Source organism: Nestor notabilis, unplaced genomic scaffold, assembly GCF_000696875.1.
Source record: "Nestor notabilis isolate BGI_N333 unplaced genomic scaffold, ASM69687v1 scaffold108, whole genome shotgun sequence".
In the NCBI taxonomy this organism is placed as follows: domain Eukaryota; kingdom Metazoa; phylum Chordata; class Aves; order Psittaciformes; family Psittacidae; genus Nestor; species Nestor notabilis.
The window spans coordinates 2452-28076 of record NW_009939384.1 but is presented as its reverse complement, the minus strand read 5'-3'; the positions used below and the strand labels follow the sequence as shown (position 1 = coordinate 28076).

The window sequence follows — 25625 nt, the reverse complement described above, 5'->3', positions numbered from 1 at the left end:
TGCTGAACTCTTCCTTCCTCAATGGATCTTTGCATTGTATAATCCAGTATAACGTATTGCCATCATGTTGCACAGAAGGTTGTGAGTATAACATGTTGGTTGTTAAAGAAAGTGATTTCTAGTTTCTCTACCTAGAAGTGGTCTTTGAGCCTTCCATAAAAATGAATCACCTTCATTAGCTACTATGAGAAAAATAAATGTGTATTACAAGCTGAGGCCCTACTGTGAAGGGCCTTTGCACCACACATTTGTTTTTAATGTACCTAGACCAAAGGGATGGTGAGTGAATTGAGTCACAGAATCATAGAATAGTCAGGGTTGGAAAGGACCTTAAGATCATCTAGTTCCAACCCCCCTGCCATGAGCAGGGACACCATACACTAAACTATGTCTGTTCTGTAGTCTGGAGAAACAGCACACCCTTAGAGGAAAAACTAGGACTTGCTTGGAATAGTAAGGATTTCTTCAGTTGTCTTTTATCTATTTGTATTTTTTTGTGTATGGTCTGAGCTGCTGAGAGGTGACAGTTAAATCAGTCCTCTGTGTAATTTTGAACATCTTCTTCTTCCAGTATGCTTTGATTTTATTTTCCTTTAATCAGTGATCTTCAGAAGTTCTACTGTTATGCTGGCTGCAGAGCGTACCCTTTTTTTTCTGTATTAACAGAAACATTTGTGTATTCTGTTCTTAATTACACCTTTGAGTATGGACACAATCATTTTGTCAGTGTGTTTCAGCACTTTCAAGCACTGATACAGGTAAGGTAAAGTGATAGTTCTGTGTATGCAGTGATAGCTGCTGGTGTGGATTGAGCACAAGCTACATGCAAATACTTGCTTTCCTGTATTTAAATCCAGTTTAATCTTTCTTGCAATCTGCAGTTTTAAAGTTGACTTATTTTAAATATTTCTGTAATGTGGCAACATTAAATCTGCTTTTCATGTGGTTTAAATGTAGTTTCATTTAACAGCCAGTGAAACTCCTTGTGGTAGGTGTGTATGATTGGATCTTGGAAAGAATACATACCAATTAGTTTTTACACTCTCTCTTCCTTACATTGCTTTATGACTTGTCTCTGGTTGGGCAGTGGGGTTATTTGACTCTTCTTGGTTTTGTTTTGTGTGCTACGGTGGGCTGGACTTTCAAAGCCTTGGATTTCTGGCATGTTACATGCAGAATGTGGATGGTGAGCACCTCATGAAAACACAGTCTCATTTGGACCCATGATATGTGGGTGACCAAAGTTACTAGTTAGGCTTAGACAATTTATACCAGTCTTGAATCATATCTGGAATGTTATAGGATTATTATACCTCTTATCTTTGCTTTATCTTTTTACTAAATGGGAAGTCAGTGGCCAGTGGGAAGAGGAAGAATGGTGTAATCAGGGGCAAGCAGGACGGTCCAAACGGAGAGGAAGACCTCAAACAATGTAGCAAGGCGCTGGAAGGGTCAAGAGCCTGTGACGAGTGGGCAGGACCCCAGCTGGACAATTGACTTTGTACACGTTGAAGGATGGTAGGAAATTAGTCATTGTGACTCACATAAGGGAGTTGTACTCTGACATTATTAACAGGGCTCAGAAGTGTTTGTATTAGGGTAGCCATGAGGAATCGTGCCTGTAAGGTGTGAGGGGAGGGGTGCCCCTCTTCCAGAAGAGAGAGGTAGACCAAAGAGAGAACATTAGGAAATGACGGGGCCATGATGCTGTGTTTGAGAAGAGCAGCTGCCAGTGGATCAGCAGCTTGTTTAGCCTTTGTCTTTGAGATTTTGTCAAGTGGTTTCAAGGAAGACATAGAAGAAAGACACAGTAGATGGAGTATGTTTACCAGGAGCTCTTCTTAAGGGCTGGGAACTGCAGGGCAGAAAGGCAATTCCCTTGGTAAGTGGACAAATGCAAGCTGGCACCAGTGTGTGACTGGGGGCCAGAGGGAGTGTGCTTATAAAGAAGGCAAGAGGAAAGGTGAGGTTGTCAAAAATGGTGACAAGGGGTCTGTGAGTGCTCAGAGGAGAAGGGAGCAAATGAAGGAACAGAGTGGTGATGTGAGCAAAGGGCATGAGTATCAGGAACCAGAGCTGGTGGATGCCAGGCTTGAAAACGCTTGTCCGACTGGCAAAGAGGTTGATGCACTAACCTTGTTGTTAAATAAGGAGACTCTAATGTTGAATGATGAGACTTCAGATTGCTACGTGAGTGGATAAGCAAGCTTATCCTTGGAGATGCTGTGATGCAAGAAACTATACTTAAGATGCACCTTGATTGAAAGGACCTTGTGCCAGTGACAAGGGACATATATGATGCTAGTTTCCACACTGGTCAAAGGAGGAAAAGGGAAAGTACTTGTGAGTAGCCTTATTTTGGCTGGCTAGCTGCTGACATGGATGTCGGGGAGAGATGAGCCAAGAATGTCTTGGAATGAATTCACACAAAGCCACTGAATGGAGCTGTCGGGATCTGTGATGCCAACATTTTAAAATCTGAAAGAGAGATGGGGGAGGGAGGAGACCCCCCTGAAAGATGGAAAGGAAAAGAGTGCTGAAGAAACTGACAATAGACACTCTAGGATTAGTCTGCCCTGTTAATGCTCCTACCTGTCATCTGGGCCAAATTTTTGTTGCTGAGCAGTAAGTCTATCAGATCTTCCTTTTCCCTTTAGAAACACAGATCACTTTTATGGACAAGGTTAAATGGAAATATTCAGATGGTAACAATTCAACACGTGCTTAAAGTTTTGGATGATCAGTTTTGGAAAGTGGTTAGCTCAGAGGGGAGCCACTGTGGCAGAGGTGTAGCTGGAGATCGGCACCCCACGTAAAGCAACAGGGGGCCAGCCATAAGTAAAGCAAATCCAAAGTCTGTAATGACCCTTGGGGTTCAGCTTGCTTGTTGCATCTGGTTTAGATTGAATCATAGAATCATAGAATAGTTAGGGTTGGAAAGGACCTTAAGATCATCTATTTCCGACCCCCCTGCCATGGGCAGGGACACCTCACACTAAACTGTGTCGCCCAAGGCTCTGTCCAACCTGGCCTTGAACACTGCCAGGGATGGAGCATTCACAACTTCCTTGGAGACTGAGTGCAGAACACCTTGGAGATTGAGCGCAGAACACCTTCAGTATTCCGTGGGCACCACTTGGCATCTTTCTTACAGAGCTTCTCACTGAAAATGGAAGAATTGTGCCCAGAGTGCCCTGGTTTTGTGAACCCTCTGCAGACCGCTTGTACTGCCTCATGGACTGCAGTTTGGGGACCACTGCTGTACCCGTCTGCTGTAGCACAGAGATGAGTCTCTGAGCTTCGGGAGGAGTTAACTCTGGCATGAAGGTAAATTGTTAAACATGGCATCCTGAGCATAATAAGGGCTGACAGAAAAAGCTGCCTAGCAACCCTTTGAGCATGGGGGGAATAATCCTTACTGCTGCAGAACTTCCTCATGGCCGACAGGGCTTCTGCAAGGCAAGACAATTTTTCATACCCCAGTTAACCGAGTATTCAGCTGGATTTTTTTTTTCTTTTTCAAATTGATCATTAAAATAGGGTATATTATGGTCCAGATAATGTGCTTTGAGAGAACAAAACAAACGAGACCTCAGTGCAGAATTTGTCAGGCTTACCCTGCAACTGAAGAATTCAGCTGGCACTTAGCCATGTTAGAGAATGGCAGGCTTTGGCAGGCACCGAGGAATTTCCTGAGTTATGAAAAGAGAGCACTGGGCACAGGAGAGATCGCAGATAAGGCAGATCTTAGAAAACGACTGAAAGTGGAATTCGTTCCTGCTAAATTGGGTGTTTGATGCAGAAACCACCTAGGTTTCTGACAGCCCAACACAGCAAGAAGGCTGAAGAAGGGAGAAGAGAAACATATAGGAAGGACATCATCAGAAAGTGTTTTATTTGGACTTTTAAGTTATTTGGATAATAAGCTTAAATCAGTTATGATTTATGAATATTTTTATTAGCTGAGTATTTTTTTTAGTTATAGTATTAGCAACTACAGTCTGGTTGGAAAACTGAGATCATCCGTATCTCTCAGAAATTCAAGAATCCCTCAGTCTTCTATAAATAACAACAGAAGCCCTAAATAGAAGGGGAAACACACATGATAGTATGTTTTCCTCCCTCCATATGTAAATCACATGGTCTCAAATATTTGATTTAATGCAGTGGTTAAAAATGAGGATAGCTTGAAGGAAAATATACTGTTGATGGAGGCTAGTGTGAAATGTGGTAACTTCTAAATATGATTTTGCTACTTTTGGGAAATACAGCTTTTGTTGTAATATGACTGATGCTATTGTTTTTCTGCTTTTAAACTTCTGCACTTTGTTAGCTCCTGTGGCCTAATGTTAGCATATGGCAATGAACGTAAGTATTACTCATGGAAGTGTGCGCTTTTCTAAAATAAAATGTAACTTCGGAGGTATGTAGAGAGGATCTCTCCATTGAACTTGCATCTATCTTTGATGGATTTTATGCTAACTAGCACTTAGATTCTGCATGTCTCTTTATCATGCATTGTACGTAAAGTAAATATGCATCATGATGGAGGGGGTGGCAGCCCAGACATTTTAAGTGTGTGGCCTAGGTTTGATTTCCTGGGCTTTGACGACTTCAGACTTTCACTTCTTGTTTTGCAGCTACCCCATCTTGACCACTTTAGGTCTTCTTGCCTAAAGAGTTCACTTACAAATTTTCTGCACATTTTTTTACTGCTTCCTCTTTGCATCATTTGGGTCTTTTTTTTTATTTAATTATTATTTTATGCTGCACAGTGAAAAAGTAAAACATGCGCCAAAATTCGGTTGCAGTTTGTCCAGTCTAGTTTTTGATTTAAAACAAAAAAATACCAGCAGCAGTGTTCCTTTTCAAAATCACAGAATCAGCTAGGTTGGAAAAGACCTTTAAGATCATCAAAGTCCAACCATTACCCCAGCACTACCAAGTTTACCACTAAGCCATGTCCTGAAGTGCCACGTCTATGCGTCTTTTAAATACCTTCAGGGATGGTGACTCCACTTCTTCCCTGGGCAGCCTGTTCGAATGCTTGACAACCGTTTTGGTGAAGAAATTTTTCCTAATATCTGATCTAAACCTCCCCTTGTGCAGCTTGAGGCCATTATGTCTTGTCGTGCCATTTGTTGTAGAAAAGACCAGCCACCTCCTCGCTCCATCTTCCTAAAATACAATCTGTTTTACTTCTGCCTGATTTTGCTTTTCCTGTATTTTTTGCCTTTGGTTCTTAATTACGTTTTTTCAATGCAGACCATTCCTGGGCATGTGAGGTTAAATCCTTAACCCGGTTTCTGTAGTCAGTACATGATCTTAAGAGGCTTCAGTCTCCATCATGCAAAGGGGAGAGGGCTCCTGAGTGACAGCATGTTTAAGACCCAATGGGCAGCATGTTACAGGGCTGACCTACATGAGACTGTGTGAACATGAAAGGGATGGGAAAGTGCTGGTGGCACAGGAGGTGCTGGTACCCAGGCTCTGCCTTCCTGTTGTCAGTACCAAGGCATTAGCTTGTGCATGCAAAACTCGGCCTGAACTGAAGAAGTTGAGATGTGTTGGCTACCACTTAGTTTTCAATAATTCAGTACTTCCTCAAAACTAATCAAGTGTGTAGCCTCTACCAGAAGGTCATTTCTTAAGAATAGACATGAGTGCTTGTGGGTGTTAAGCTCTTGACATAATGCATGCAAATACCTTTTTAAAATAAAAATGTGAGAAGCACGTCAAACCCTTCCCCTTTCTATAACGTACTTTGTCAACTGAAACATAGGGTGAATGTTGAGAAGCAGATGAGAGATGAGATACTTTGAGTGGTCATTTCTTTGTAAACTAAATATATGTATTGAGTTGTTCTATTTGTTACTAATTTTCACTAGATAGTAAATATTTATAATTTCAAAAGCTAGGTATTTGTGGTTGTTTTCTGTAGCTATCTAATTTCACTCTAAATATTACTTTGTCATTTCTGCATGCCTCTCCTGGTTTTCAAATACATAAGTATATATGGGCAAAAGGTAGCTTCTGTAGCTGTGTTAGCACTTCTGTGGGAATGGACCCATCTGTGATGTTACTGCTTCTGTAAATGTGTAACTGTTTAAAGCCATTGAATCCTTGGAGTCAACTTTTTTAGTTATGTTCCATTTTTTGACAAAAATCTACAACTTGTGCTGACACGAGCATGTGGCTTTGCACATGGTTTTGTGAATCACAGGCCCGCTCTGGAGACAACACAGCATAGTTAAGGCCAACAGCATTGTCACGGATTTCTTTTCTTTCCTTAGGTCCTTTCACACAATTTGTGCACAGTGTTAAATGTTCCCCATGATCCAGTGGCCTTGGAAGAGCACTTTAGGGATGATGATGAAGGACCAGTTTCCAATCAGGGTTACATGCCTTATCTAAACAAATTCATCTTGGAAAAGGTAAGTTTTGAATTCTTGTACTCTGTTTTTTCTTTTATCAGGTTTTGTGTTAGTGTGTCTTTACAATAGGCTTCTGCTTCCAGGAAGCATGCTGGTGTGAAGACACTGGGGGTTGAATGTGCCTGTTTAGGGTTATGGTGGGTGGGTGTTCTGGAGAGCCTGTGCCTTAAAATGGAAGGGTGTACTGTTCTCTGTTTCATTTTCCTCTCCTTGGTTTCTGTTTCATGTTATAGCTGGTCATTGTCTAAGTTATGTTCATGCAGAACCATGTTCATATTAATAAAGTACCCCAACTTGAATTTATTTGAAAGTGTCTTGGAGTTAAAGATTGTCCCACCTTATACTACGCCTATAGCAGATTATTGTCATAGACTCCTTTGCAAACAGGAAGAGCAAAAATATCTTTAATTATTCACAAAATAATTTCATAAATAGATCCCTTCAAATAATTACAGTGGGTGTCATAGGGAGTGTCACCCACTGTCAGCTGTCTGTTGTGCCTTGTTTTGTGGGATGCTCTGGAAATCCAGCAGAGTTTCCCCTGCCTCTCCATCTTATTCTATGATAGCTGGTCACTGGGATTGACAGTTAAAAAAACCCTTATCTTCAACAACTTCTGTTGAGATAATGGGCTAGTTGGTAAAAACCAGCCCACATAATAGTGCAAACATATCAGCTTCAATACCACTGATTCTTGTACACTTGGGGGCCTACCCCAGACACTCTCAAACTTTGATATTGTGGCTGCAGAGATACATATTTACTTTCTTTTATAATGCTAAGAAGTCCTGAACTTTCATGCTGCTGAAGAGTCCAATGCAGCAATTGCAGATTATGGAAACTCCTTAGCCCTGTATGATGATTTTTGCTGCTTCTTTGATCTACATTTAATACTGGTGGAAGTACTGGACCACACTCGGGGAGCTGCAGTTGATGGCTCGATGTCCAAGTGAAGACCAGTGATGAGTGGTGTTCCTCAGGGGTCGGCATTGGGGCTGATCCTGTTCCAACATCTTTATCGGTGACATGGACAGTGGATTGAGTTGCACCCTCAGCAAATTTGCTGACGACACCAAGCTGTGTGGCTCGGTTGATACGCTGGAGGGAAGGGATGCCATCCAGAGGGACTGTGACACGCTTGTGGGGTGGGCCAGTGCCAACCTCATGAAGTTCAACAAAGCGAAGTGCAAGGTCCTGCACCTGGGCCAGGGCAGTCCCAAGCACAAATACAGGCTGGGCAGAAACTAGATTGCAAACAGTCCTGAGAAGAAAGACTTGGGGGGTGCTGGCTGACAAGTAGTTCAGCGTGACCTGGCAATGTGCTCTTGCAGCTCAGAAAACCAATCTATCAAAAGAAGCGTGACCAACTAGTCAGAGGAGGTGATTCTCCCCCTCTACTTCACTCTGGTGAGACCCAACCTGGAAAACTGCATCCAGCTCTGGGGCTCCCAAGATAAGACGGACATGGACCTGCTGGAGTGAGTCCAGGGAGGTCCATGAAGATGAGCAGAGGGTGGAGCACTTCTTCTATGAAGACAGGCTGAGGGAGTTGGGCATGTTCAGCTTGGAGAAGAGAAGGCTCTGGGGAAACCTTAGAGCAGCTTCCAGTAGTGAAAGCTGGAGAGGGACTTTCTACAAGGGCATGTAAGGAAAGTACAAGGGGGAATGGCTTTAAGCTGAAAAAGGTTTAGGTTAGATACAGGGGAGAAGTTAGTCACGATGGGAGTGGTGAGGCCCTGGAACAGGTTGCCCTGAGAAGTTGTGGATGCCCCATCCCTGGCAGTGCTCAAGGCTAGGTTGGACCCGGCTTTGAGCAACCTGGTCTAGTGAAATGTGTCTTCCCATGACAGAGGGGTTGGTCCCTTCCAACTCCACATTTTATGATTCTATGAAAATATGATACATATAACGCAGTCTGGCAGCCTAGAAGCAGTAGAAGGTTCTTACATTAAGTTAAGACTTATCAGGTCCTCTGGCCCTCTAGTCTGTATTTCTCTCATACCCAGTAACAGTGTCCTGTTTTATGTGTGGGAGTTGTTGGCTGTTAATACACATAAAGATACCTATCTCTTAACATGTTGGTTGTTTGATGCTGGAGAATCTTGCTTTGTCCCTAACAAGTTTATCTAATTTCTGCTTCTTGTTGGCTGTCTGAACTCCTGTAAGATTCAATGGAGACCAAGCAGTTTGTATATGAATTTTTGGAAAAAAGGGTGACTTTATTTTGACCAAAGGATTACAAAGTCTAAACCAAGTGGTTTTGTTAATACAAATGGCAGTAGCAACCATTAAGTAAAATAAAACCCCAAACCAACAGAAGAGAGAAGGCAGGCTTTTTCAAATATAAACACACTTTATTGTTACAGAGTGTTTCTAGGAAGAATAGTTACAAAATAAGGAGCAATTGCATTTGAATTACACCCTAATTTGAAAATGAAAGACTGCATGAGCAAGTTGGTGTGAATTTAGACTGTTTACCTACTCTGGGGGCACCTTCTTACCCCACGGGAAAAACAAAGGTCAAGCTACTCTGCTTTCTCAGGAAAGGAAAGAGCATGACGGCATGTAGTTTCTTGTGTTGTTTTAGTCGTCCAGTCATCTGGCTTCCAATTACTGTCTGATATACCCATACCATTGGTTCATTTTAAAGATGAAAATGTTAAGGAACAGGATTAAGTTACCTGTAACTTCATGTTATTTAATCCTGACAAAATGCTAAACTGTAAACAGTTTAGATATGTACTATTAAAAATGAGTGAAATTCTTTAGACAGAAGGCTACATTTTTGGACTGGAAAAATCTTGATTGTGACATCTTTTAGAGATGACTTTACGTGAGTACCAAAAGATGAGATACAGTAGGATGAAGTCACTGGTTCTTAGCATGTCTCCTTTGTTTAAAGAATACAAGCAAAAAAAGCAAACAAGAAACCCCTTCTTTTTTCATTTGCCCAGGGCATAATCTGTTCTTTCGGATATGGTGATTGCACAACAAATGCTATTAATTTATGCTAGTAAGCAAGGCTACTAAAGAAGGACTGGTGCTTCATACCCCCAAATACAGAGCGAGTTCTCTCAATTTCCAGTCATATGTTTTCTGGTGAATTAATTGATTTGAGCAAGAGCAGTCTGGTCAAGAGAGGGTGTTTGGGTTTGTTTTTGTTGGTTTTATTTTTGGGGGGGGGGGGGGTTTTTTGTTTTGTTTTTTTTTTTTGGTTTGGTTTGGTTTTTTTTTTTATCTCAAGATACTTGCTTTAAAAAATTAGTAAAATATTTAAAGAATTAATCCTTAGATTTCTTTTAAAACAGATACTTAACTGTGACTTAGAATTTTATTGAGGACTTTGTAACCCTTTGGAAGAACTTCTGTTGTACTTTTAGATACAACAATTACAGCTTTTTTGTATTTTATAGTGCTGACTTACTTGTGTTTACCTGTGTTATCTTGCAATAAAGCCTCTTTATATAGAACTGAGGAATCATCAGGAAATACCAGGATAGTCTTTGGCCCAATCTGTTTTTATAAATATGTCTTGTTTATGTCAATGAAAAGCACTGTGTATATGGGTTTATGACTCTTTTTGTCATCAGTTCCTCCTGTTTGAAAATTTTCTACTTTTATAGTTTCTTAACTAAATTAGAGGTACTTTTGCACACAAGTTCCAGTATAACTTAGAAACTGTTCAAATATTTTCAATTTTTGAAACTATGCTTAGAAATGATCTGTCATAAATCCAGAGAAATTATTTATTCAGAGAATCATTATGTAGCTACTATGTAGTAGAGTTGCCCATCAAGGAAGCCAAAAGAGCACAGCCCAGACTTCTGTAGTATGTAGTTAGCTCTAAAGCAGTTTGAGTTGAGTTGCAGGATTTTCACTTTCCTTCCCCTCTTGCCCCCTGTAAATGTACTTGTAGAACGAAGGCTCCAGGAATAGTTGGCATTGCTACATGGAATTGCATAGGAAAATTTTTGTTTTTCATTGAATGGAAATATTTGGTTCCATCCCTGACTCCAGATGTCTCTGGAACAGTGATTTTGTGATTATATCCTTTATTTAACAGCCAGTATGATGCTTTAGAAAAAAAAACAAAACCACAGATGTGAATTGGAGTTATTTTGGAGAGCTGAGTCTTGGGTGCTTGTCTGATTATTGTTCCTGAATAATTCCTAAAGAGTGTCTCTGCTCTGGATGACACATGGGCCCCACGAAGTCCATTTCAGAAGCAAGTCTGGATTCTGAAAAAAGAACTTGTATGTCTAAAGTGGGACCCCTGGCACAGTGCAGCCTAGTCCCCTGTGGCAAGATGGTCCTGAAACCTCCTGTGTGGCTGCTGCCTAATCCTGGTGGCAGTACCGTGCTGTAGGTTACCTGGATTTTGATATGAGTTTCTGAAGCACACGCAGTCCAACTTTGCTATGTGAGCAGAAACCACACACTTTCCTTCACCTGGCCAGGGTCTGTGCCTTTCTCTACCTGTGTCCCTGTGGTCATTGATTGCTACCATGCTTTAAAGTATCAGCAGCTCATGGAGCAACCCACGGTATTTATATAGCTTAGAGCAATTGCCAGATGGTGGCTGGAAGAAAGGAAATTTCCTACCCCATTGGCATGTTCCTTGGGAGTAGCATAACCACCAGGACATTTCTAAGGTGGAACTGCTCATCGTCTGGGTGGCTGAAGCTGTTTTAGAAAAGAAGTCAAGCTTCATTGGGCAGGGTGGGGAGGACACATAGGAAAAAGCAAAGGCAAGAGTAGCCAAGGGATGAGGTGCTGGTAGATTGAAGGAAGGAGAAGGAAACATGGCTTCTAGCCCTTGTTCCAAAGGGAATTCGTTCGTTTAGCTGCTGTTTCATTTAAGACCCGTGTTTCTTGTACAAACAACTGTTACGCTGAGCTTGTGGCTACAGCAGCTACAGCTCCTACAGCTTCCACCTTTTCCAAAGCACAGTAGCTGGCCTCTTGCACCATCCCTTACACTAGTGGCCTGCTCTGCAAGCATGCAAAATATATGGCTTGCTTTCATGTCTCACTTTTAGTCCTGTAAATTGTACTGTAAAGTGCTGCTTAGAATAGGGTCGGCTTCCTGTTTACTGCTGTCTTTTTCTTTTTCTCTTTTTTCCTCTGCCCATGTAATTTCATCCCCTTCCTTAGCCTGGCTTTGAGTTAGCCACTGTGGCTCGCCCTTCGCTATATCTGACCTCTTACCAGACTGGATAGGAGATCATACAGTTTGCAGGGGTGTCCTTGGAGCATCTGCACCAAGATGCATGATTTGGCCCGTTGTAAGAAAATGTCAGTGAACATTTACCACAAGAAGTACAAGAACCTGTTAATTTAGACATGTTTTGTGAAATCTCAAGGGACTTCCATTACAGTGCAGAACATGCCTTTATCAGTTACCTGTTGGCAAAGAAAGAGCATTGATATTGTAGGGAGATAACCAGATTTAATCTCTAACATAAATCAGGGTTTAAAAAGAAAATGGAGGAAATGAAAGCTTTTGTGTGTGTAAATAATTCACAGATGGGTATGTACAGTTGCTAAGTATGATAAAGAATAACAAAAATGAAGAATTATTTTTATCAAGGTGAAGATTTGCAAGTCTGAGAAAAAGGAAAGATTTTAAGTGGATCAGCATTTGAGAAACAATGTTTATAAGTTTATAAATATCCTACAAGAGTTACATTTGAGTAACTTGAAGTGGAAAAACATATTAAAGGTCTTTCCCATCTATTGTTCTAATATGCCTTTTAGCATATACATGTGTAGTTCTAGCTATATTGGTTTCAATATTTGTTATATAAAATCTCAGTAACTCAGTGCAATAAAAGGGCATTTGGAAACTTAAGACAGTTATGAAGGTGCTTTTGAAGCAAAAGCTTAATGTGCTGGAGGAAACACAGAATGCAGTTTAGCCTCTTTCACATGAAGTCAGGCTGTTACTAACTCGACCAGAAACTGGATGTTGGATGTAGATTTTGCTGGAAGAAATTCCTTAGTTGACCCCATGCAGTAGGTCAGACCAGTCTGCCACAGTGCTCTTTTTGGGCCTCGATGTTGCTTGCAAACTAGAATTCTGTCAGTGCTTTTTGCATGACGTTTTTGTGTGCCTGGTAAACTTTGTCTGTCTGTTACTCTGTGTCATTTGTGTATATTAATTTATTTTGTTGTTGTTCAATTTTTTCATTTTAGGTTCAAGGAAACTTTGACAAAGTTGAATTTAACAGGATGTGCTGGACTCTCTGTGCTAAAAAGAACCTCTCTAAAAGTCCTTTGCTGATTAGTGATGAAGATGCATTTAAAGTGTGGGTTATTTTTAACTTCTTATCAGAGGACAAATACCCTTTAATCATTGTACCTGAGGAGGTAAGAAACAAAAACTTAAGCTGTTTAACACCAGTTTGCTTCATGTTCCACTTGAAATATGTTGATGCTTGCTACTCTGTAGAGATTTAAGAGAAAATAATTGGTTTATATTAAACTTTTATTCCCCTCTTTTAATAGTGTAAGGCCTTGGATGCTTTTCTTTGTCTTCCAGGGTGCCTGTGTGGGATTCTGACCAGTTACTTTAGATATTGATAGCTATCTTTGTCTGTCATTTAGACAGCCTAGACTAAATGGGACATGCTGCTTGTCCCCAAGTAAACAGTTTATTTGCTTTTTGTGAGGACTGACTGGTGATGGGGATGCTAGTTCCTGTGCCAGCTTTTGGAGCTGTTGCAGTTCTTGCTTTGTTCATGAGTAGTGTAGGTATAGGATCTTTAGTCACTGTGCTTGCTTATATGTGCTTAAGATTTTGCACAGTTAGTGCATTAGTGTGATTCTTAAAATAAATTCTCCCTCTGCTCTGTGTTACCGTGATTTGCAAGATGAGTCTTTAGTTTCATGTCACCCTCCTGATGAAAAGGAGAAGTATGAACTTTTCTGGTGATGTCTGTTTCTGATCAAAAGCAGCCACTACCTGAACGCTCTTGCTTGAAGTGGTTGAGAGAACAATACCAGAGAGATCTCTCTGTACTATAAATTCATGAACAAGTATGGACAATGCTCAAATAGGTATTTTAACCCTAAAGCAAGATTTCGGTATCTCCAGTATTCTCGCCTTTGGGAGGGGTGAGGGAAGAAGCAGAAAGATCAGAACCGCAGGCATAAGTAATCTCTTTTGAAACTGCATACAGAAATACCAGGGGTTTGCAGTTCAGCACTGGAGTACTGATTAATAAGTATTTGCAAATTATTGAACAGTCAGGAATCAAAACATGATTTACATGCCACTACGACATAACCATTGGACTCCAAGCTGTTGTGCCAAACCAGCTAACGCCCCAATCAAAATAAATTGTTCATTTTTCCCTTCACTCACTTTTTAGGAGACTTTCACTCTCTGCAGTATTTTGGATTTTGCCAGACTGGTGATGACAGGGCCCTAGCTGGTATGCTGTATTCCCATGACAAATGGGACAGTCTTTGTCCTTGCTTTTCTGTTTTTTCTGTCAGTTCTGGGAGATGGGCATAATGGTTATAAAAGCTAAGACAGCTTAATTGGTGCCAGATTTGGCTTTGTAAGGTCAGAGCCACTGATAAAAATCAGAACTGGGACTCAAATCTATGTCTCTGTGTTCCCCACTGTGCAGCCTGGGTTATCTGAGGGTAGATATTTCACATCTCCTTATTTGTTTGCATGGTTAAAAGTCTCAGCCCTGCCAGCTCAGGGGTGTTGGCATTGCTCACTTGCTACCCCTCCACTAAGCAAGCCCCCAGAGTCGTGATGCCTTCTGTAGCTGATGCCAGGTAATGACAATGTGTCTGCTGGCAGATGTGCTGCAGATTTGGCTTTGAGCCAAAAAGAGGTTTTCCAAATTTCATGGCCACTGTTGTTTGCTCTCCTTCCCATCCTTAATGCCCAGGGTTGACCTGTATGATTCTTCTATTTGGAGTTTTTTTGCAGTTCTTAGGGTGGGTCTGTGTCTGCATCTCCTCAATTAGAGCAGGGTTTAAATTGCGCAATGCTGTTTAAAGAAAGCTTAAAGAGCCTGGCAAAGAAAGGCTGCTCTGTTCTTATCAGACACAATGCCTGTATTCGCTCTAACCTTTTGCCTTAGACCACACAGGTAATGTAATCAGCTGGTGGAGGAATGCTGTCTGTTTGCATTGGTCCTCCATGAGGTTCTCTGTGCTTCTAGAAAATTCCACATGTACTCATTTGCCCTTTTACACAAAACTCCAAAGGTAAAAATGCAAAGTCTCAGTTTCGGTCAGTGTTGCTTTTTCTCCATGTGACCATTCATATCTGCCTTTTAAGTTCTTATGTCTGAGGTTTTCTTGTGTTCAATCTGACCTCCAGATTTACCGAGTAAAGGTATTTCTCTTTCCGTTTACTTCTTATGCCTCTTGATTTCGTAATAAAGCTTGATTTTACATTTAGTCCTCATTATTTTATATTGCAGCCTTTCATTTAATTACAAAATGACTTGCACGTCATGTATAAACTGAGGGGATTTTTGCACAGTGGAGAACAGAGAAGGGTGATGGAAGCATCGCTTTTCTGTGATGTTTATGTTTTGGTGAGAGCAGTGTAAACCTCTCATGGGTGACTACAGCTTCCGAGCCAGGGAGCAAGCTTTCCTTCCCTCCCTGTCTGTTGCTCTTACTGTTGGCTGAGAATATTGCAACACACAATTTACTGCAGTTGCTGGCTCAGTCCTTTGTGTGGGATCCAGCTGTTTCCCCTCCTCCCTCCCTTCCACCTCGTAGGCTTTTGGGTTTCACAGATTTTGTTTTCCCTTTATAAGTAACTAGGAAACTTGACACATACTTTCGGGTTAGAAGAGTGATCCCTTGAAGATTTTTGCAAACAATCTTGTGGATGAGATTATAACAGAATTTTTTAGGTCTCCAGTGAATTTGTTGATACAACTTCATGTGGCTGTGAGGATGCCTTCTCTTTCTCTTTCTTGGATGAGCTGCTCTTTAAGACCTACTTGGGAGTCTCATTTTCTGAAGAAGTTTGGTGTTTTTTGGTTTTTTTAATAAGTGGTTTCTGCACTCATTTGAACCATTTCATGTCTGGAAAGCTCTCCTGCTTGGGTGGAGGAGTGCAGTGCCAGTAAAGTGAAACTATTTAAACAGGACTGACTAAAGATGGAGGCTGCTGTCCTTTGTTCTTGCTTGTGTTGTGTCCTTTTGCACTAGTGCCACTGTGCTAGGCCTTTCATTTTAGACATAATTGCGGTGGGGCTGTTACACCCATCTGCAAAGTGTTAAGTCTTGATTCCCTGCCCTCGTGTTGAATGGGCAGCAAATTGGGAGCAGCTGCAGCTCAACCAGAGAAGGGAAAACAGGCTACAAAAACGTAGGTTGCTGTAGACACAGGCTGAGGAAGGCTTTAGAAAGAGCAAAAGGAGGAAAGCAGTTACAAAGAGGGATTTGAAAGCAATGGAGAGGTGACACAAGGGCCAGAAGTTGCTTCTTTAGCAGAGACTAGACTGAAAGCCAGACAGCTTTTCACCCGCCATGGAGGGAAGATGGTGGCTCTGCGCTTGAGGGAATCAAGGTCAGTAAAGTCCTGCATGGCGATGGGCTAGGGTTTGGGTGTGCAGTTTTGGGATGTGACTTCAAGCTTGAGAGGATCCCAAGAGAGGCAGGGGCATTGGTCTCAGCTGATAATGGTCTTATGCTCCAGTGTGGTACTGGTGGGCAACTGGGAGTAGCTAGGAGGGTTGGAATGAAAAGAGATCCATGAATGTCTGTTTTGTTCATGTCCCAGGGAAATACAAAATGGTATCAAATCTGAAACCCTCCCTCCTCTTTCAAGTGATGAGCCTTGGTATGCACAGAGTAAAACACTTCTGTGAACTGGGTAAATGTGGTATCGCAGAGAGGTGCAGATGGGCTGGAGGAAAACAATGCTGTATTTGTTTGGTTTAGTTAAAATCAGTCCTGATGGACAGCTTTCAGAATTAATACAATTCTCAGCTAACAACAGATCTGCCTCCTGATGCGGTGGGCAGAGCTTTACCAAGCAACTATACTGCTAACACATTTGGAAAGCAGGGGGCCAGGTGGGAGCTCCTTCCAGTCCCCACAGCTGATCTTTGCCATTAGATCATCTGAGGTGCAGACATCCCAGATGTGTGTGTTTCCTTCACCTTTTACCTGTTCCACTGGAAGGATGAAACAAAGGGTGGAGAGAACTGTAGCTGTAAGAGGAGAAGTATTTCTAGTCTGTCATGAGCTTTCCTTACAGCTCACCTCTCAGTTGTTACAGGTTCATTTGTGTGCCTTGGTATTGTTTAACCAGATATTTTATGTTTTATAAAAAGGTTTCCAAACACTTTCCCTTTCTTATTTCTGGACATGTGACTGCAGCCTTGGGAATGCTTTATCACCTGAAATCTGTGGTATGTGGCTAGCTGTGTTTCTGAGCCATCCTTAATGGCGAAACTTGCAGATACGTACGCTGCAAGCTGCACGCTCTTTGTGTGTTGTAATCTAGAGTTCACGTAACTTGTTTTAGATAAGCCAAGTGTATTTGTTGTCTGTGCTTTTTAAGCCTGCCTTCTTGAGGAAAGGAGACTTGTACAGTAATTTTTCACTTGTCCTGTATCCTTCAACTGTATTATTATGTGGCATTTCTAATCCTTCTAGTTAGGACAAAGAGGGTCCAAAATGCGCGAGGCTTTCTGTGTATTTGAAAATGAGATGATTTGTAGACTGAGAAGGTGAAAGTCTGAAGCTGTCCAGTGGTGATTCTTCTGGAGGCATTTCTAGCAGAAAAAGGTTTGTTGTGGCCATGTTTGCTTCCTTGTTCTGCATTCTAGTATCAGAAACTGATACAGTGAATGAAACACTGGGAATTGAACCTTGCCTGTTCAGAAATAAAATCAAAACTGATGCAACTAGAATGAAAGCTTCTTGTGTGGGGTTTTAATTGACCCATGATCTCTACAAGTTCATGATGATGGTTAGAAAGATTTTTGTCATGCCTTGCATCAGTTCTTCCCATTTCACTACTCTTTTCCTCAATTGATGCAAAAAGTAAGACAGTTTTCAGCTTATGCAGCAGGTTGTTCTTAGGATTTACATTACACTGTTTTTTGAATTGAACTTCATTATACTACTTAATGCTAGTTTAATTTTAAAAAGAAAGGTAACGGTTTACACTGGATAATGAACATAGTTTTGTTGGTGGAAAGGAAAAAACAAATATTTAACTTAAAAGTGATGTTCTGATGGGATGAAAAGAAGGAATTGATGATGACCGTGAAAGGGGATACGATTGCTTTTATGTCCCTTGCCCAGTAACATATGTTTCCACAGAATTCTGTACAATGTGAATAGACTTTTTATATCTGCTCTGTTAATATCACAAACCTTATTTAAATAGTATGAACTGTTACAGAATAGTTCATATAATCAAGAATAGCCTTGTCTGCCATGCTTCGTTGGGCATGAAGGCCTCCTTTGCATTATTTTTCATTTTTCATCTTCCGAGAGACCCACTTGTATATCAGAAAAATATGTGAAATATCTATAATACTTCATTCCACATGGAGGGTAGTGCCAGGAGTACCTAGAAAAGAACAACAAATGGGTGTTGAAACACAGGAAAATAAAGTGCCCTCTGAAAGAAGATTCCAAATAGGCTGCATAGCTCGTGTTAAAGAGCCATTGTTCTAGATATACTTTTTGCTTTCTCTTGGCAAAATTCGGGCTGAAAAGCTTCTGTTGATTTGAGGTGGAAGCTGTTTGTCTTTCTGTGGAACCAGTTGGTCCATGCTAGTCCATGAGGTGTTCCCAACACGCCATGTTTTCATGTCTGTATCCAAAAGTCAGGTCCAGTCAGAATAGCAGCAAATATTGCTTCATGTTTGCTTTTTGGCACTCTGCTTTTTAACCATGAAAGTAGGTTGTGTTTGAGTCAGTAGGCTGCATTTGTCAGTTATTTGCTGAGTTGACATGTCTCTTTGTGGAGGAGGAGAAATGTTTGCTCTCAGAGGTTCCTCATTTGAGCACATAATGAATGGTCTCTTATTTGCTTCCACATTGATCCAACTTCTTTCTTTGTATTTGCCTCGCACTGTTCCACATTTATACCCCACCACAACACTCACTGTTGCTATTGAGCAGATAATGTTAGGTAAATTTTTTCTGGGGACTTTGGTTAGCCGTGTACTTACCTGAATGCAAGATAAAGCTTGATTGCTGCTTTTTTTGTTTGTTTGTTTTTGGTTGGGTTTTTTTTGTGGGTTTTTTTTTTATTTTAGAAATTAAATTGTAATATGCACAGGTCCTTTTTCAGTTAAGAAAAGTTGATGTATTTTAAAATCATGAGATATTTTATGTACTTTAATGGGATTATAGGATATTTGTGGTCGTATTAGTGACTTGGTAAATGTTTAAATCTGTTCTAATAATCAATATAATGTGAAATGTGTACAGATGACATTAAAGGAAAGGATGTGTTGATGCATTTTTAGTGTATTACATGATAATATGTACTAGCCAATAGTTTCTTCTCCAGACCATTTGCTTAAGCTGTGGCTCAAGCAAAAAAAGTTAAAAAGTCTATTTGTGTATGATTTCTTGTGTGTGCCCCTTGTCTGCAAGTGAGTCCTAGTATTTGGAGATAATTAACCAAAGGAATTCGAGAGGTGCATGCCTCACACAGTGCAACAGGTTGTGAAATCTTGGAACAAAACATTTTAAAGTTCATTAAGTTTTAGTGACTTTTTTTTTTAAATTACTGTTTAGAATTTGGGCAGTAATATTATCTACCTAATTAAGCCTCAGTTATTTTAGATTTCCTTTCAACTAAAGTACAGGATCACAGTTCAGAACTGGGGCTGTTCAGAGGAACCGAGCTGAGTGGCAGAAAGTGTTTTGAACGTGGGGGGAAAAGTTACTTCTGCATTGATGCCACAGCTCGTTTCAGCTCATCAAATCCACGTTTTAGGAGGTTTGTTTTGAAAGAGGTTCACAGTGCTTCTGCTCTTGCATGCTGTGAAGGACTTTTTTGGGATGTTGGTTTTTTTCTTTCCTGTAAAACTTGTCTGGAGTAGGAAGTAAGCTGCTTCCTGCCCTTAACTGAATGCTGAGGATTTATTGTAATTGGTCCTCAAAAGCCTTGGATTAGTTTTTTGACTTAAGGATTTTGGAGAGTGAAAATCAGCAAAGCACATTTTAAAGTGTTGGTTTTCTGTTTTTTTTTAAAAGGAATTTATTACTGAAAATCTAGTAAAAGTTCCATGTTGGCTGCCTGGGAGGGCATGCTGAAATTTCCTTGTTCTCATGGGATTATATTAACGTCAGTATTTCAGAGCTGTGCATGGAACTAGTGCAAAGCATTGTTTTATGACTTGTGTTGAAGAGTCTGGACGTGAGCAGCAGTGACCATGGCGAGCAGAGCCCTGGCACTGTGAGGAGGAGGCCTGGACATGCAGCCTGCGTGGAGAGGGTGAAGCGGGTGTGCGGGTGTGCCCTCCCCGGGGTGCTTTCCTCAGATGGCAGACACTGAGCTGAAAGTCATCTCTGCTGATCACCTCATACCCTCTCTCTCAGTTAGCACTTGTGTACAGATTGAATGCTGCTTTGCAGAGGTCTCTGTTCAGATCATGTCTTTGCTGTAAGAATGGAATGAGGAGGTCAAAATGCTTTAATGCCTCAGTGGATCTGAAATGACAAGCAGTGCTCTCTACAACTTCTGTACCCACCCTGGAGATATATTTTGTGCCTGTCTTAAGACAATCTTTATGAGAAGGATATGACAGCCACATCTTGGAGGGTTATAGAATCATAGAATAGTTTGGGTTGGAAGGGACCTTCAAAGGTCATCTAGTCCAATCCCCGGCAGTGAGCAGGGACGTTTTCAACTAGACTAGGTTGCCCAGAGCCATATCCAGCCTGGTTTTGAATGTCTTCAGGGGTGGTGCATCCACCACTTCTCTGGGCATCTGTTCCAGTATTTTACCACCCTCACTGTAAAGAATTTTTTCCTCCCATCCACCTGAACCTCTCCTCTTTTAGTTTAAAACCATCACCTCTCGTCCTAGTGCAGCAGGCCCTGTTAAAGAGTCTTTCCCCATCTTTCTTATAGCCTCCTTTTAAGAACTGAAAGGCTGCAATAAAGTCTCCCTGGACTCTTCCCACCTCCAGGCAGAAGACCGCAACTCCCTCAGCCTGTCCTCACAGGAGAGGTGCTCCATCCCTCTGATCATTTTTGTGTCCCTCCTCTGGACCCTCTCCAACAGGTCCATGTCTTTTCCTGAGCTGAGGACTCCAGAGCTGGACACAGTACTCCAGGTGGGGTCTCACCAGAGTAGAGGGGCAGAATCACCTCCCTTGTCCTGCTGGCCACACTGCTTTGGATGCAGCCCAAGGTACAGTTGGTTTCTGGGCTGCAAGTGCACATTGTCAGCTCATGTCCAGTCTTTCATCCAGCAGTGCCCCCAAGTCCAGCTCCTCAGACATACTCTCAATCCCTTCATCCCCCATCCTGATTTGATACTGGGGGTTGCCCTGCCCCAGGTGCAGGACCCTGCGCTTGGCCCCATTGAACCTTACGAGGTTCACATGGGCCCATTTTTTGAGCCTGTCCAAGTCCCTCTGAATGGCATCCCATCCCTCAGGAGTGTTAACCGCACCACTCGGCTTCGTATTATCAGGACACTTGCTGATGGTGCACTCAATCCCACCGTCCATGCCATTGATGAAGATATTAAACAGTACTGGTCCCAGTACAGACCCCTGAGGGATGCCACTTGTCACTAGTGTCCATACAGAAAATGAGCCATTGATTGCTACCCTCTGGATGCAACCATCCAGCCAATTCCTCATCCACCGAACAGTCCACCCATCAAATCCAGATCTCTCCAGTTTAGGGAGAAGGATATTGTGGGGGACTATGTCAAAGGCTTTACAGAAGTCCAGATAGACAACATCCATAGCCCGCCCTTTGTCCACTGATGTAGTAACTCCATCATAGAAGGCCATGAGGTTGGTCAGGCAGGACTTGCCTTTGGTGAAGCCTTGCTGCCTGTCTCGAATCACCTCCCTGTCCTCTATGTGCCTTAGCATAGCTCTAGAGGGATCTGTTCCGTGATCTTCTGAGGCGCAGAGGTGAGTCTGAGGTTGGTAGTTCCCAGGGTCCTCCTTTCCACCCTTTTTAAAAGTGGGTGTGATACTGCCCTTTTCCCAGTCACCACGGACCTTTCCCGACTGCAATGAGTGCTCAGGTATCATGGAGAGTGGCTTGGTAACTGCATCAGCCAACTCCGTCAGGACTCGGGGCTGGATCTCATCAGGTCCCATAGACTTACATATGTTCGGGTTCCTCAAATGGTCATGAACCTGATCTTCACCTACAGTGGGAGGGACTTTGCTCCCCCAGTTCCCGCCTTGCAGCTCGTGTGCACTTGCTGCTCATTCAGTGGAGCAGGAACGTTCCTCTAGACAGTGCAGCAGCTTTCAGTAGCTTCTCCATTTTACTGCAGTATTAGTCCACGTGGTACTAGCGTAGGGGCTGTGAGTCTAACGCTTACTGAGCTGAAACAGAAAGAAAAGCCCACCCATCCGCTGGGTGATTCTGATTTACTGCTGTGACAGATGAGTGTGTTCTGTTACACACTTGTGTGTTTCTTGGTCACAGCTATGAGGGAAAGGAAAGGGTTTACAACTATACTAGTTGCAAGAGAGAGAAGCAGCAGCTGCCACAAGGTCAGCATGCATGCTACATCAAAACCTTGAGGCCTCCTTGTGGTGAAATCCATGGGGAAAAAACACTTCTTTATTTCTTTGTACTCCCAAATCTCTTATGCAGAGACTGCTGGGTGCTCGAAAGCCTGTTAGACCAGCTGAAAGGTGACTCTGAGCTGTAGCTGGAAAATCAGTTTGTGCTGTGGTCAAACATCATCTTTTTCCCTCAGCCAGGGCTTTTCTTACTTGTAGGAGAAATTACATTGTGTTTTCAAGCATTGGTGAGGAACAGAGGTGAACCAGCACTGGCGATGAGATAAATGAAGTCCTAGAAATCATTTGGTTTCCGCCACTTTTCAATGAGTTCACATTGTACAGCTTAGTCATTTTTGATAACAGGGTTCAGACTCCGGAGTCACTTACTGCTGCCAAAACCACACCTAAAATAGGTAAACTGAAAGTGGAGCAGGCCGTCCTGAAGGACTGACCTTCAGAAAGGCAGCACTCGAGGAAACCTGTGTTACTGCCACATGCACAGGCAAAACCTGAAAGGATTGTGTTGCTGGCGCTTCCCTGTCCCTGTGGTGGGCTGGAGCGGGGTTACTGAGCACCCTCTCCCCAGGCTTCCTCCATAGGGAGGTTGCAGGTGGCTTTGCTGGTTGCTGAAGGTAGTGAAGAAACAGTGAGAGCCATTACCCGAGGTGGCATTACCCTGGTCTGTCTTCAAAACTGGGTTAAATGCTCTAATTGGTATCCTGTGGCTTCAGGCCTAGAAACTTAGAAGCCTGGCTTTTACTTTGTTTTGTAGAGGTCTTTGTAGGAAGGCTCTCTCCAATTATTTTCTTTAAAGAGCCATTAAAAGCATTTTACATGTGTTCAAAGCTGTAGATGGGCTTAGTTTAAAATACCGGGAACTAGTTTAATAAAAAAACCCCAGACAAAAGAAGAAACCCAGCCTTCTTTCCCTCTTTTCCATTCTTGTGTTTATTTTGACTAGTGTTATTACCCTGTGTATGGTAATGCTTACAGAATGATAAAAGATAAAAGGAGAAGAAGATTTTATTTTGGAAACAATTAAAGCGGATGTGAAAAATTTGTCCTTTTACTTCTCTTGATACATCTGCCAAGACTGTGTCCAGTGATGGGAGTGCTCGAGAGCTGGAAGAGAGGGGTCGGTGAAGACTAAGATAGGTGATCTTACCCTGGGAGTTTTTCAGTTCACTTCTTGTCCAAACTGCCATTTTTTCTTACTTTTTCTAATTTGTTTGCTATTTATCTTACCAGAATACTATTTGAAACTTCTCGCTTTCTCATGCTCCAGCCGCGGTTCCAAACCGTGGTTTGGAAGCTGTTGCAGGGAAGGTCCCATGTGTTCTGTAGGAATCTAAAATATTAGAAGAGGCTGACTGGTTCAATTCTTTGTTTCTTTGTGATGAAGAGAGTAGCTCCAGGAAGGGCTTGGCAGTCAGAAGTTCGACTGAGGAGCCTAAACTCTTCACTAACTAAACCACCTACGCTTAGGGACCTACATGTGAATGCAGGAATCCAGCTGTAATCATAGTCTCTAGGGAAGCTTAATTTACACCTCCAAAACACTTGGTTTCCATGCCTGCTGAAAATGATTGATTTCTGTTTGTTTCTCTCCAGATTGAATATTTGCTTAAAAAACTCACCGAAGCAATGGGAGCAGGCTGGCAGCAGGAGCAGTTTGACCATTACAAGATTGCTCTCAACACCAGTCGGGAGGGTCTTTCTGCATGGGAGCTGATTGATCTCATTGGCAGCGGGCAGTTTAGTAAAGGAATGGACCGACAGACAGTGTCCATGGCAATCAACGAAGTCTTTAATGAGCTCATATTAGATGTACTCAAACAGGTAAGAACCACAGAGAAATAATGCTTTGAAGTAGAACAATTTATTGCATAATTAGAAAATGTTCAACTTGTACTGAAATTTATTTACCTGATGGATAACGAGCAGGGGGAAAGTAAGTAAATGACTTATAAGGTTTCTTTAATCTGAGTTTATTTTTATAAAAAAGAAATTGTGCTACTGTTCAGATGGTTGTAATTGTTTGCACTATTATGATTGAGCTGCTTTGTTTTTAAAAGACGTCCTCTGACTTGAAATACAGCCTTTTTATACTAGTATGAACTGCTTGTTAGCTGACAGAATAGCTGCAACACATTGTCAGTTCTTAAACTGGTGACAACTCCTCAATCTTAGAAGATGCTGGTTTTTAGTTTCAGTTACATTGTAGCAAATAAAAGTTGTGCTGATGCAAACAAGGGCTTCTGGACAGAGGTACTACTCCAGCTGAAAGGTCTGCTTCCAAGTTGTACCACTTCAACAGGGCAAAAAGGTGTAGAAGAGTTCCAGAGCTCCCTCTCTTCTTGTTCTGCTTAGCAGGCTATGTGACTGACAGCTTACCCGTTCTTAAACACAAGAAGTCATTCTGGCCTTCGTATTCTTATCAAACATCTGTCAATCATCAGTTTCTTTGGATTTCCAGTTGCTGGATTATCAGTTTAGGAATGGTGTTAGAAACTGCATTTCTTTAGTGGAAACTATAGCTGTCACAGCAGAGCTTACCTAGAAAACTCTTTAAAACCGACTTTTACCTGACAGAGAAGTTTTTTCATCTTTGATTTCTTGGATTCTTGGTGAGGAGAGAAACAAAGGCTTTCTTGGCAGGCGTTCCCAAGCTGTTCTGAAGAAATCGTCAGAAAGTCTTGGCACAGGAAATTCTTTCAGAGTATCCACAGAACAATGCAACAGTCTATTTTTGTTAACTGCTGGTTGCCTGTTAGAGGTGAGGGCTGGGGACACATAGCCAGTCGAGGGCAAAACGAAGTCATTCTGGTGTTTAATACCATGAAAATAAAATAACCAGTGTCGGGTCAGTCCTTCCACTTGAGGATTGTGAGGAAATCGGATTTCTTGTCAGTTTTGATGCTGCATTGTGGCGCTCTCTTCACACCCCCACCCTCGCCCCTTTTTTTGTTCACTGTCTCCTTCCTTTCCTCTCTCAGTGGCTGCACTGAGACGTCCCAAGGATGTCTGAGTGTCTTTGAATAGTTCCTTGACACATAAAAACAGTTTGTGTCAAGATTTGGCCGAACACCTCCTGGATAGTCACTGGCCTGCTGGAGGGCAGAGTTCCCTGTGTGACCTGGAGGTGTCTGGTTCGGTTTATTAAAGTCTGTGATTACTTCAAGGTATTAATGAATGACATGTTGTAGCCAAGTGTCTTATTACCTTTTTTATTGCCCACTTACCGTGGCTCTCTGAGGCCTGCGGAGAGTAGCAGTGATAGTGACATTTGTGATACCAGGTTTCTGATAGTCGTGTCCTGTCACATAGTGGTTGGTGTGAACAGATCTCCAGGGGCTCTTGCAAGATAAGAACCCGCTGCTGCACTGAAATAATAGGCGAAGATTTCACAGCAGTTTGAGGGGAAAATACCAGTCTGGCTTAGCTTTGAAAGCAAATTCA

At 42.0% G+C, this 25625-nt stretch overlaps 1 protein-coding gene across 1 annotated transcript in view; it reads left to right on the top strand.

Moving 5' to 3' along the window:
* LOC104409819 (switch-associated protein 70-like) overlaps positions 1-24005 on the top strand; it is a gene marked incomplete at both ends in the record, with an annotated part of 26342 nt that extends 2337 nt beyond the window's left edge. The window contains 3 exons of the mRNA XM_010019808.1: positions 6294-6434; positions 12630-12803; positions 23778-24005. Coding sequence (XP_010018110.1) covers positions 6294-6434; positions 12630-12803; positions 23778-24005 — 543 coding nt within the window. The remainder of the gene's footprint in view (positions 1-6293; positions 6435-12629; positions 12804-23777) is intronic.
* Positions 24006-25625: the final 1620 nt, after the last annotated feature.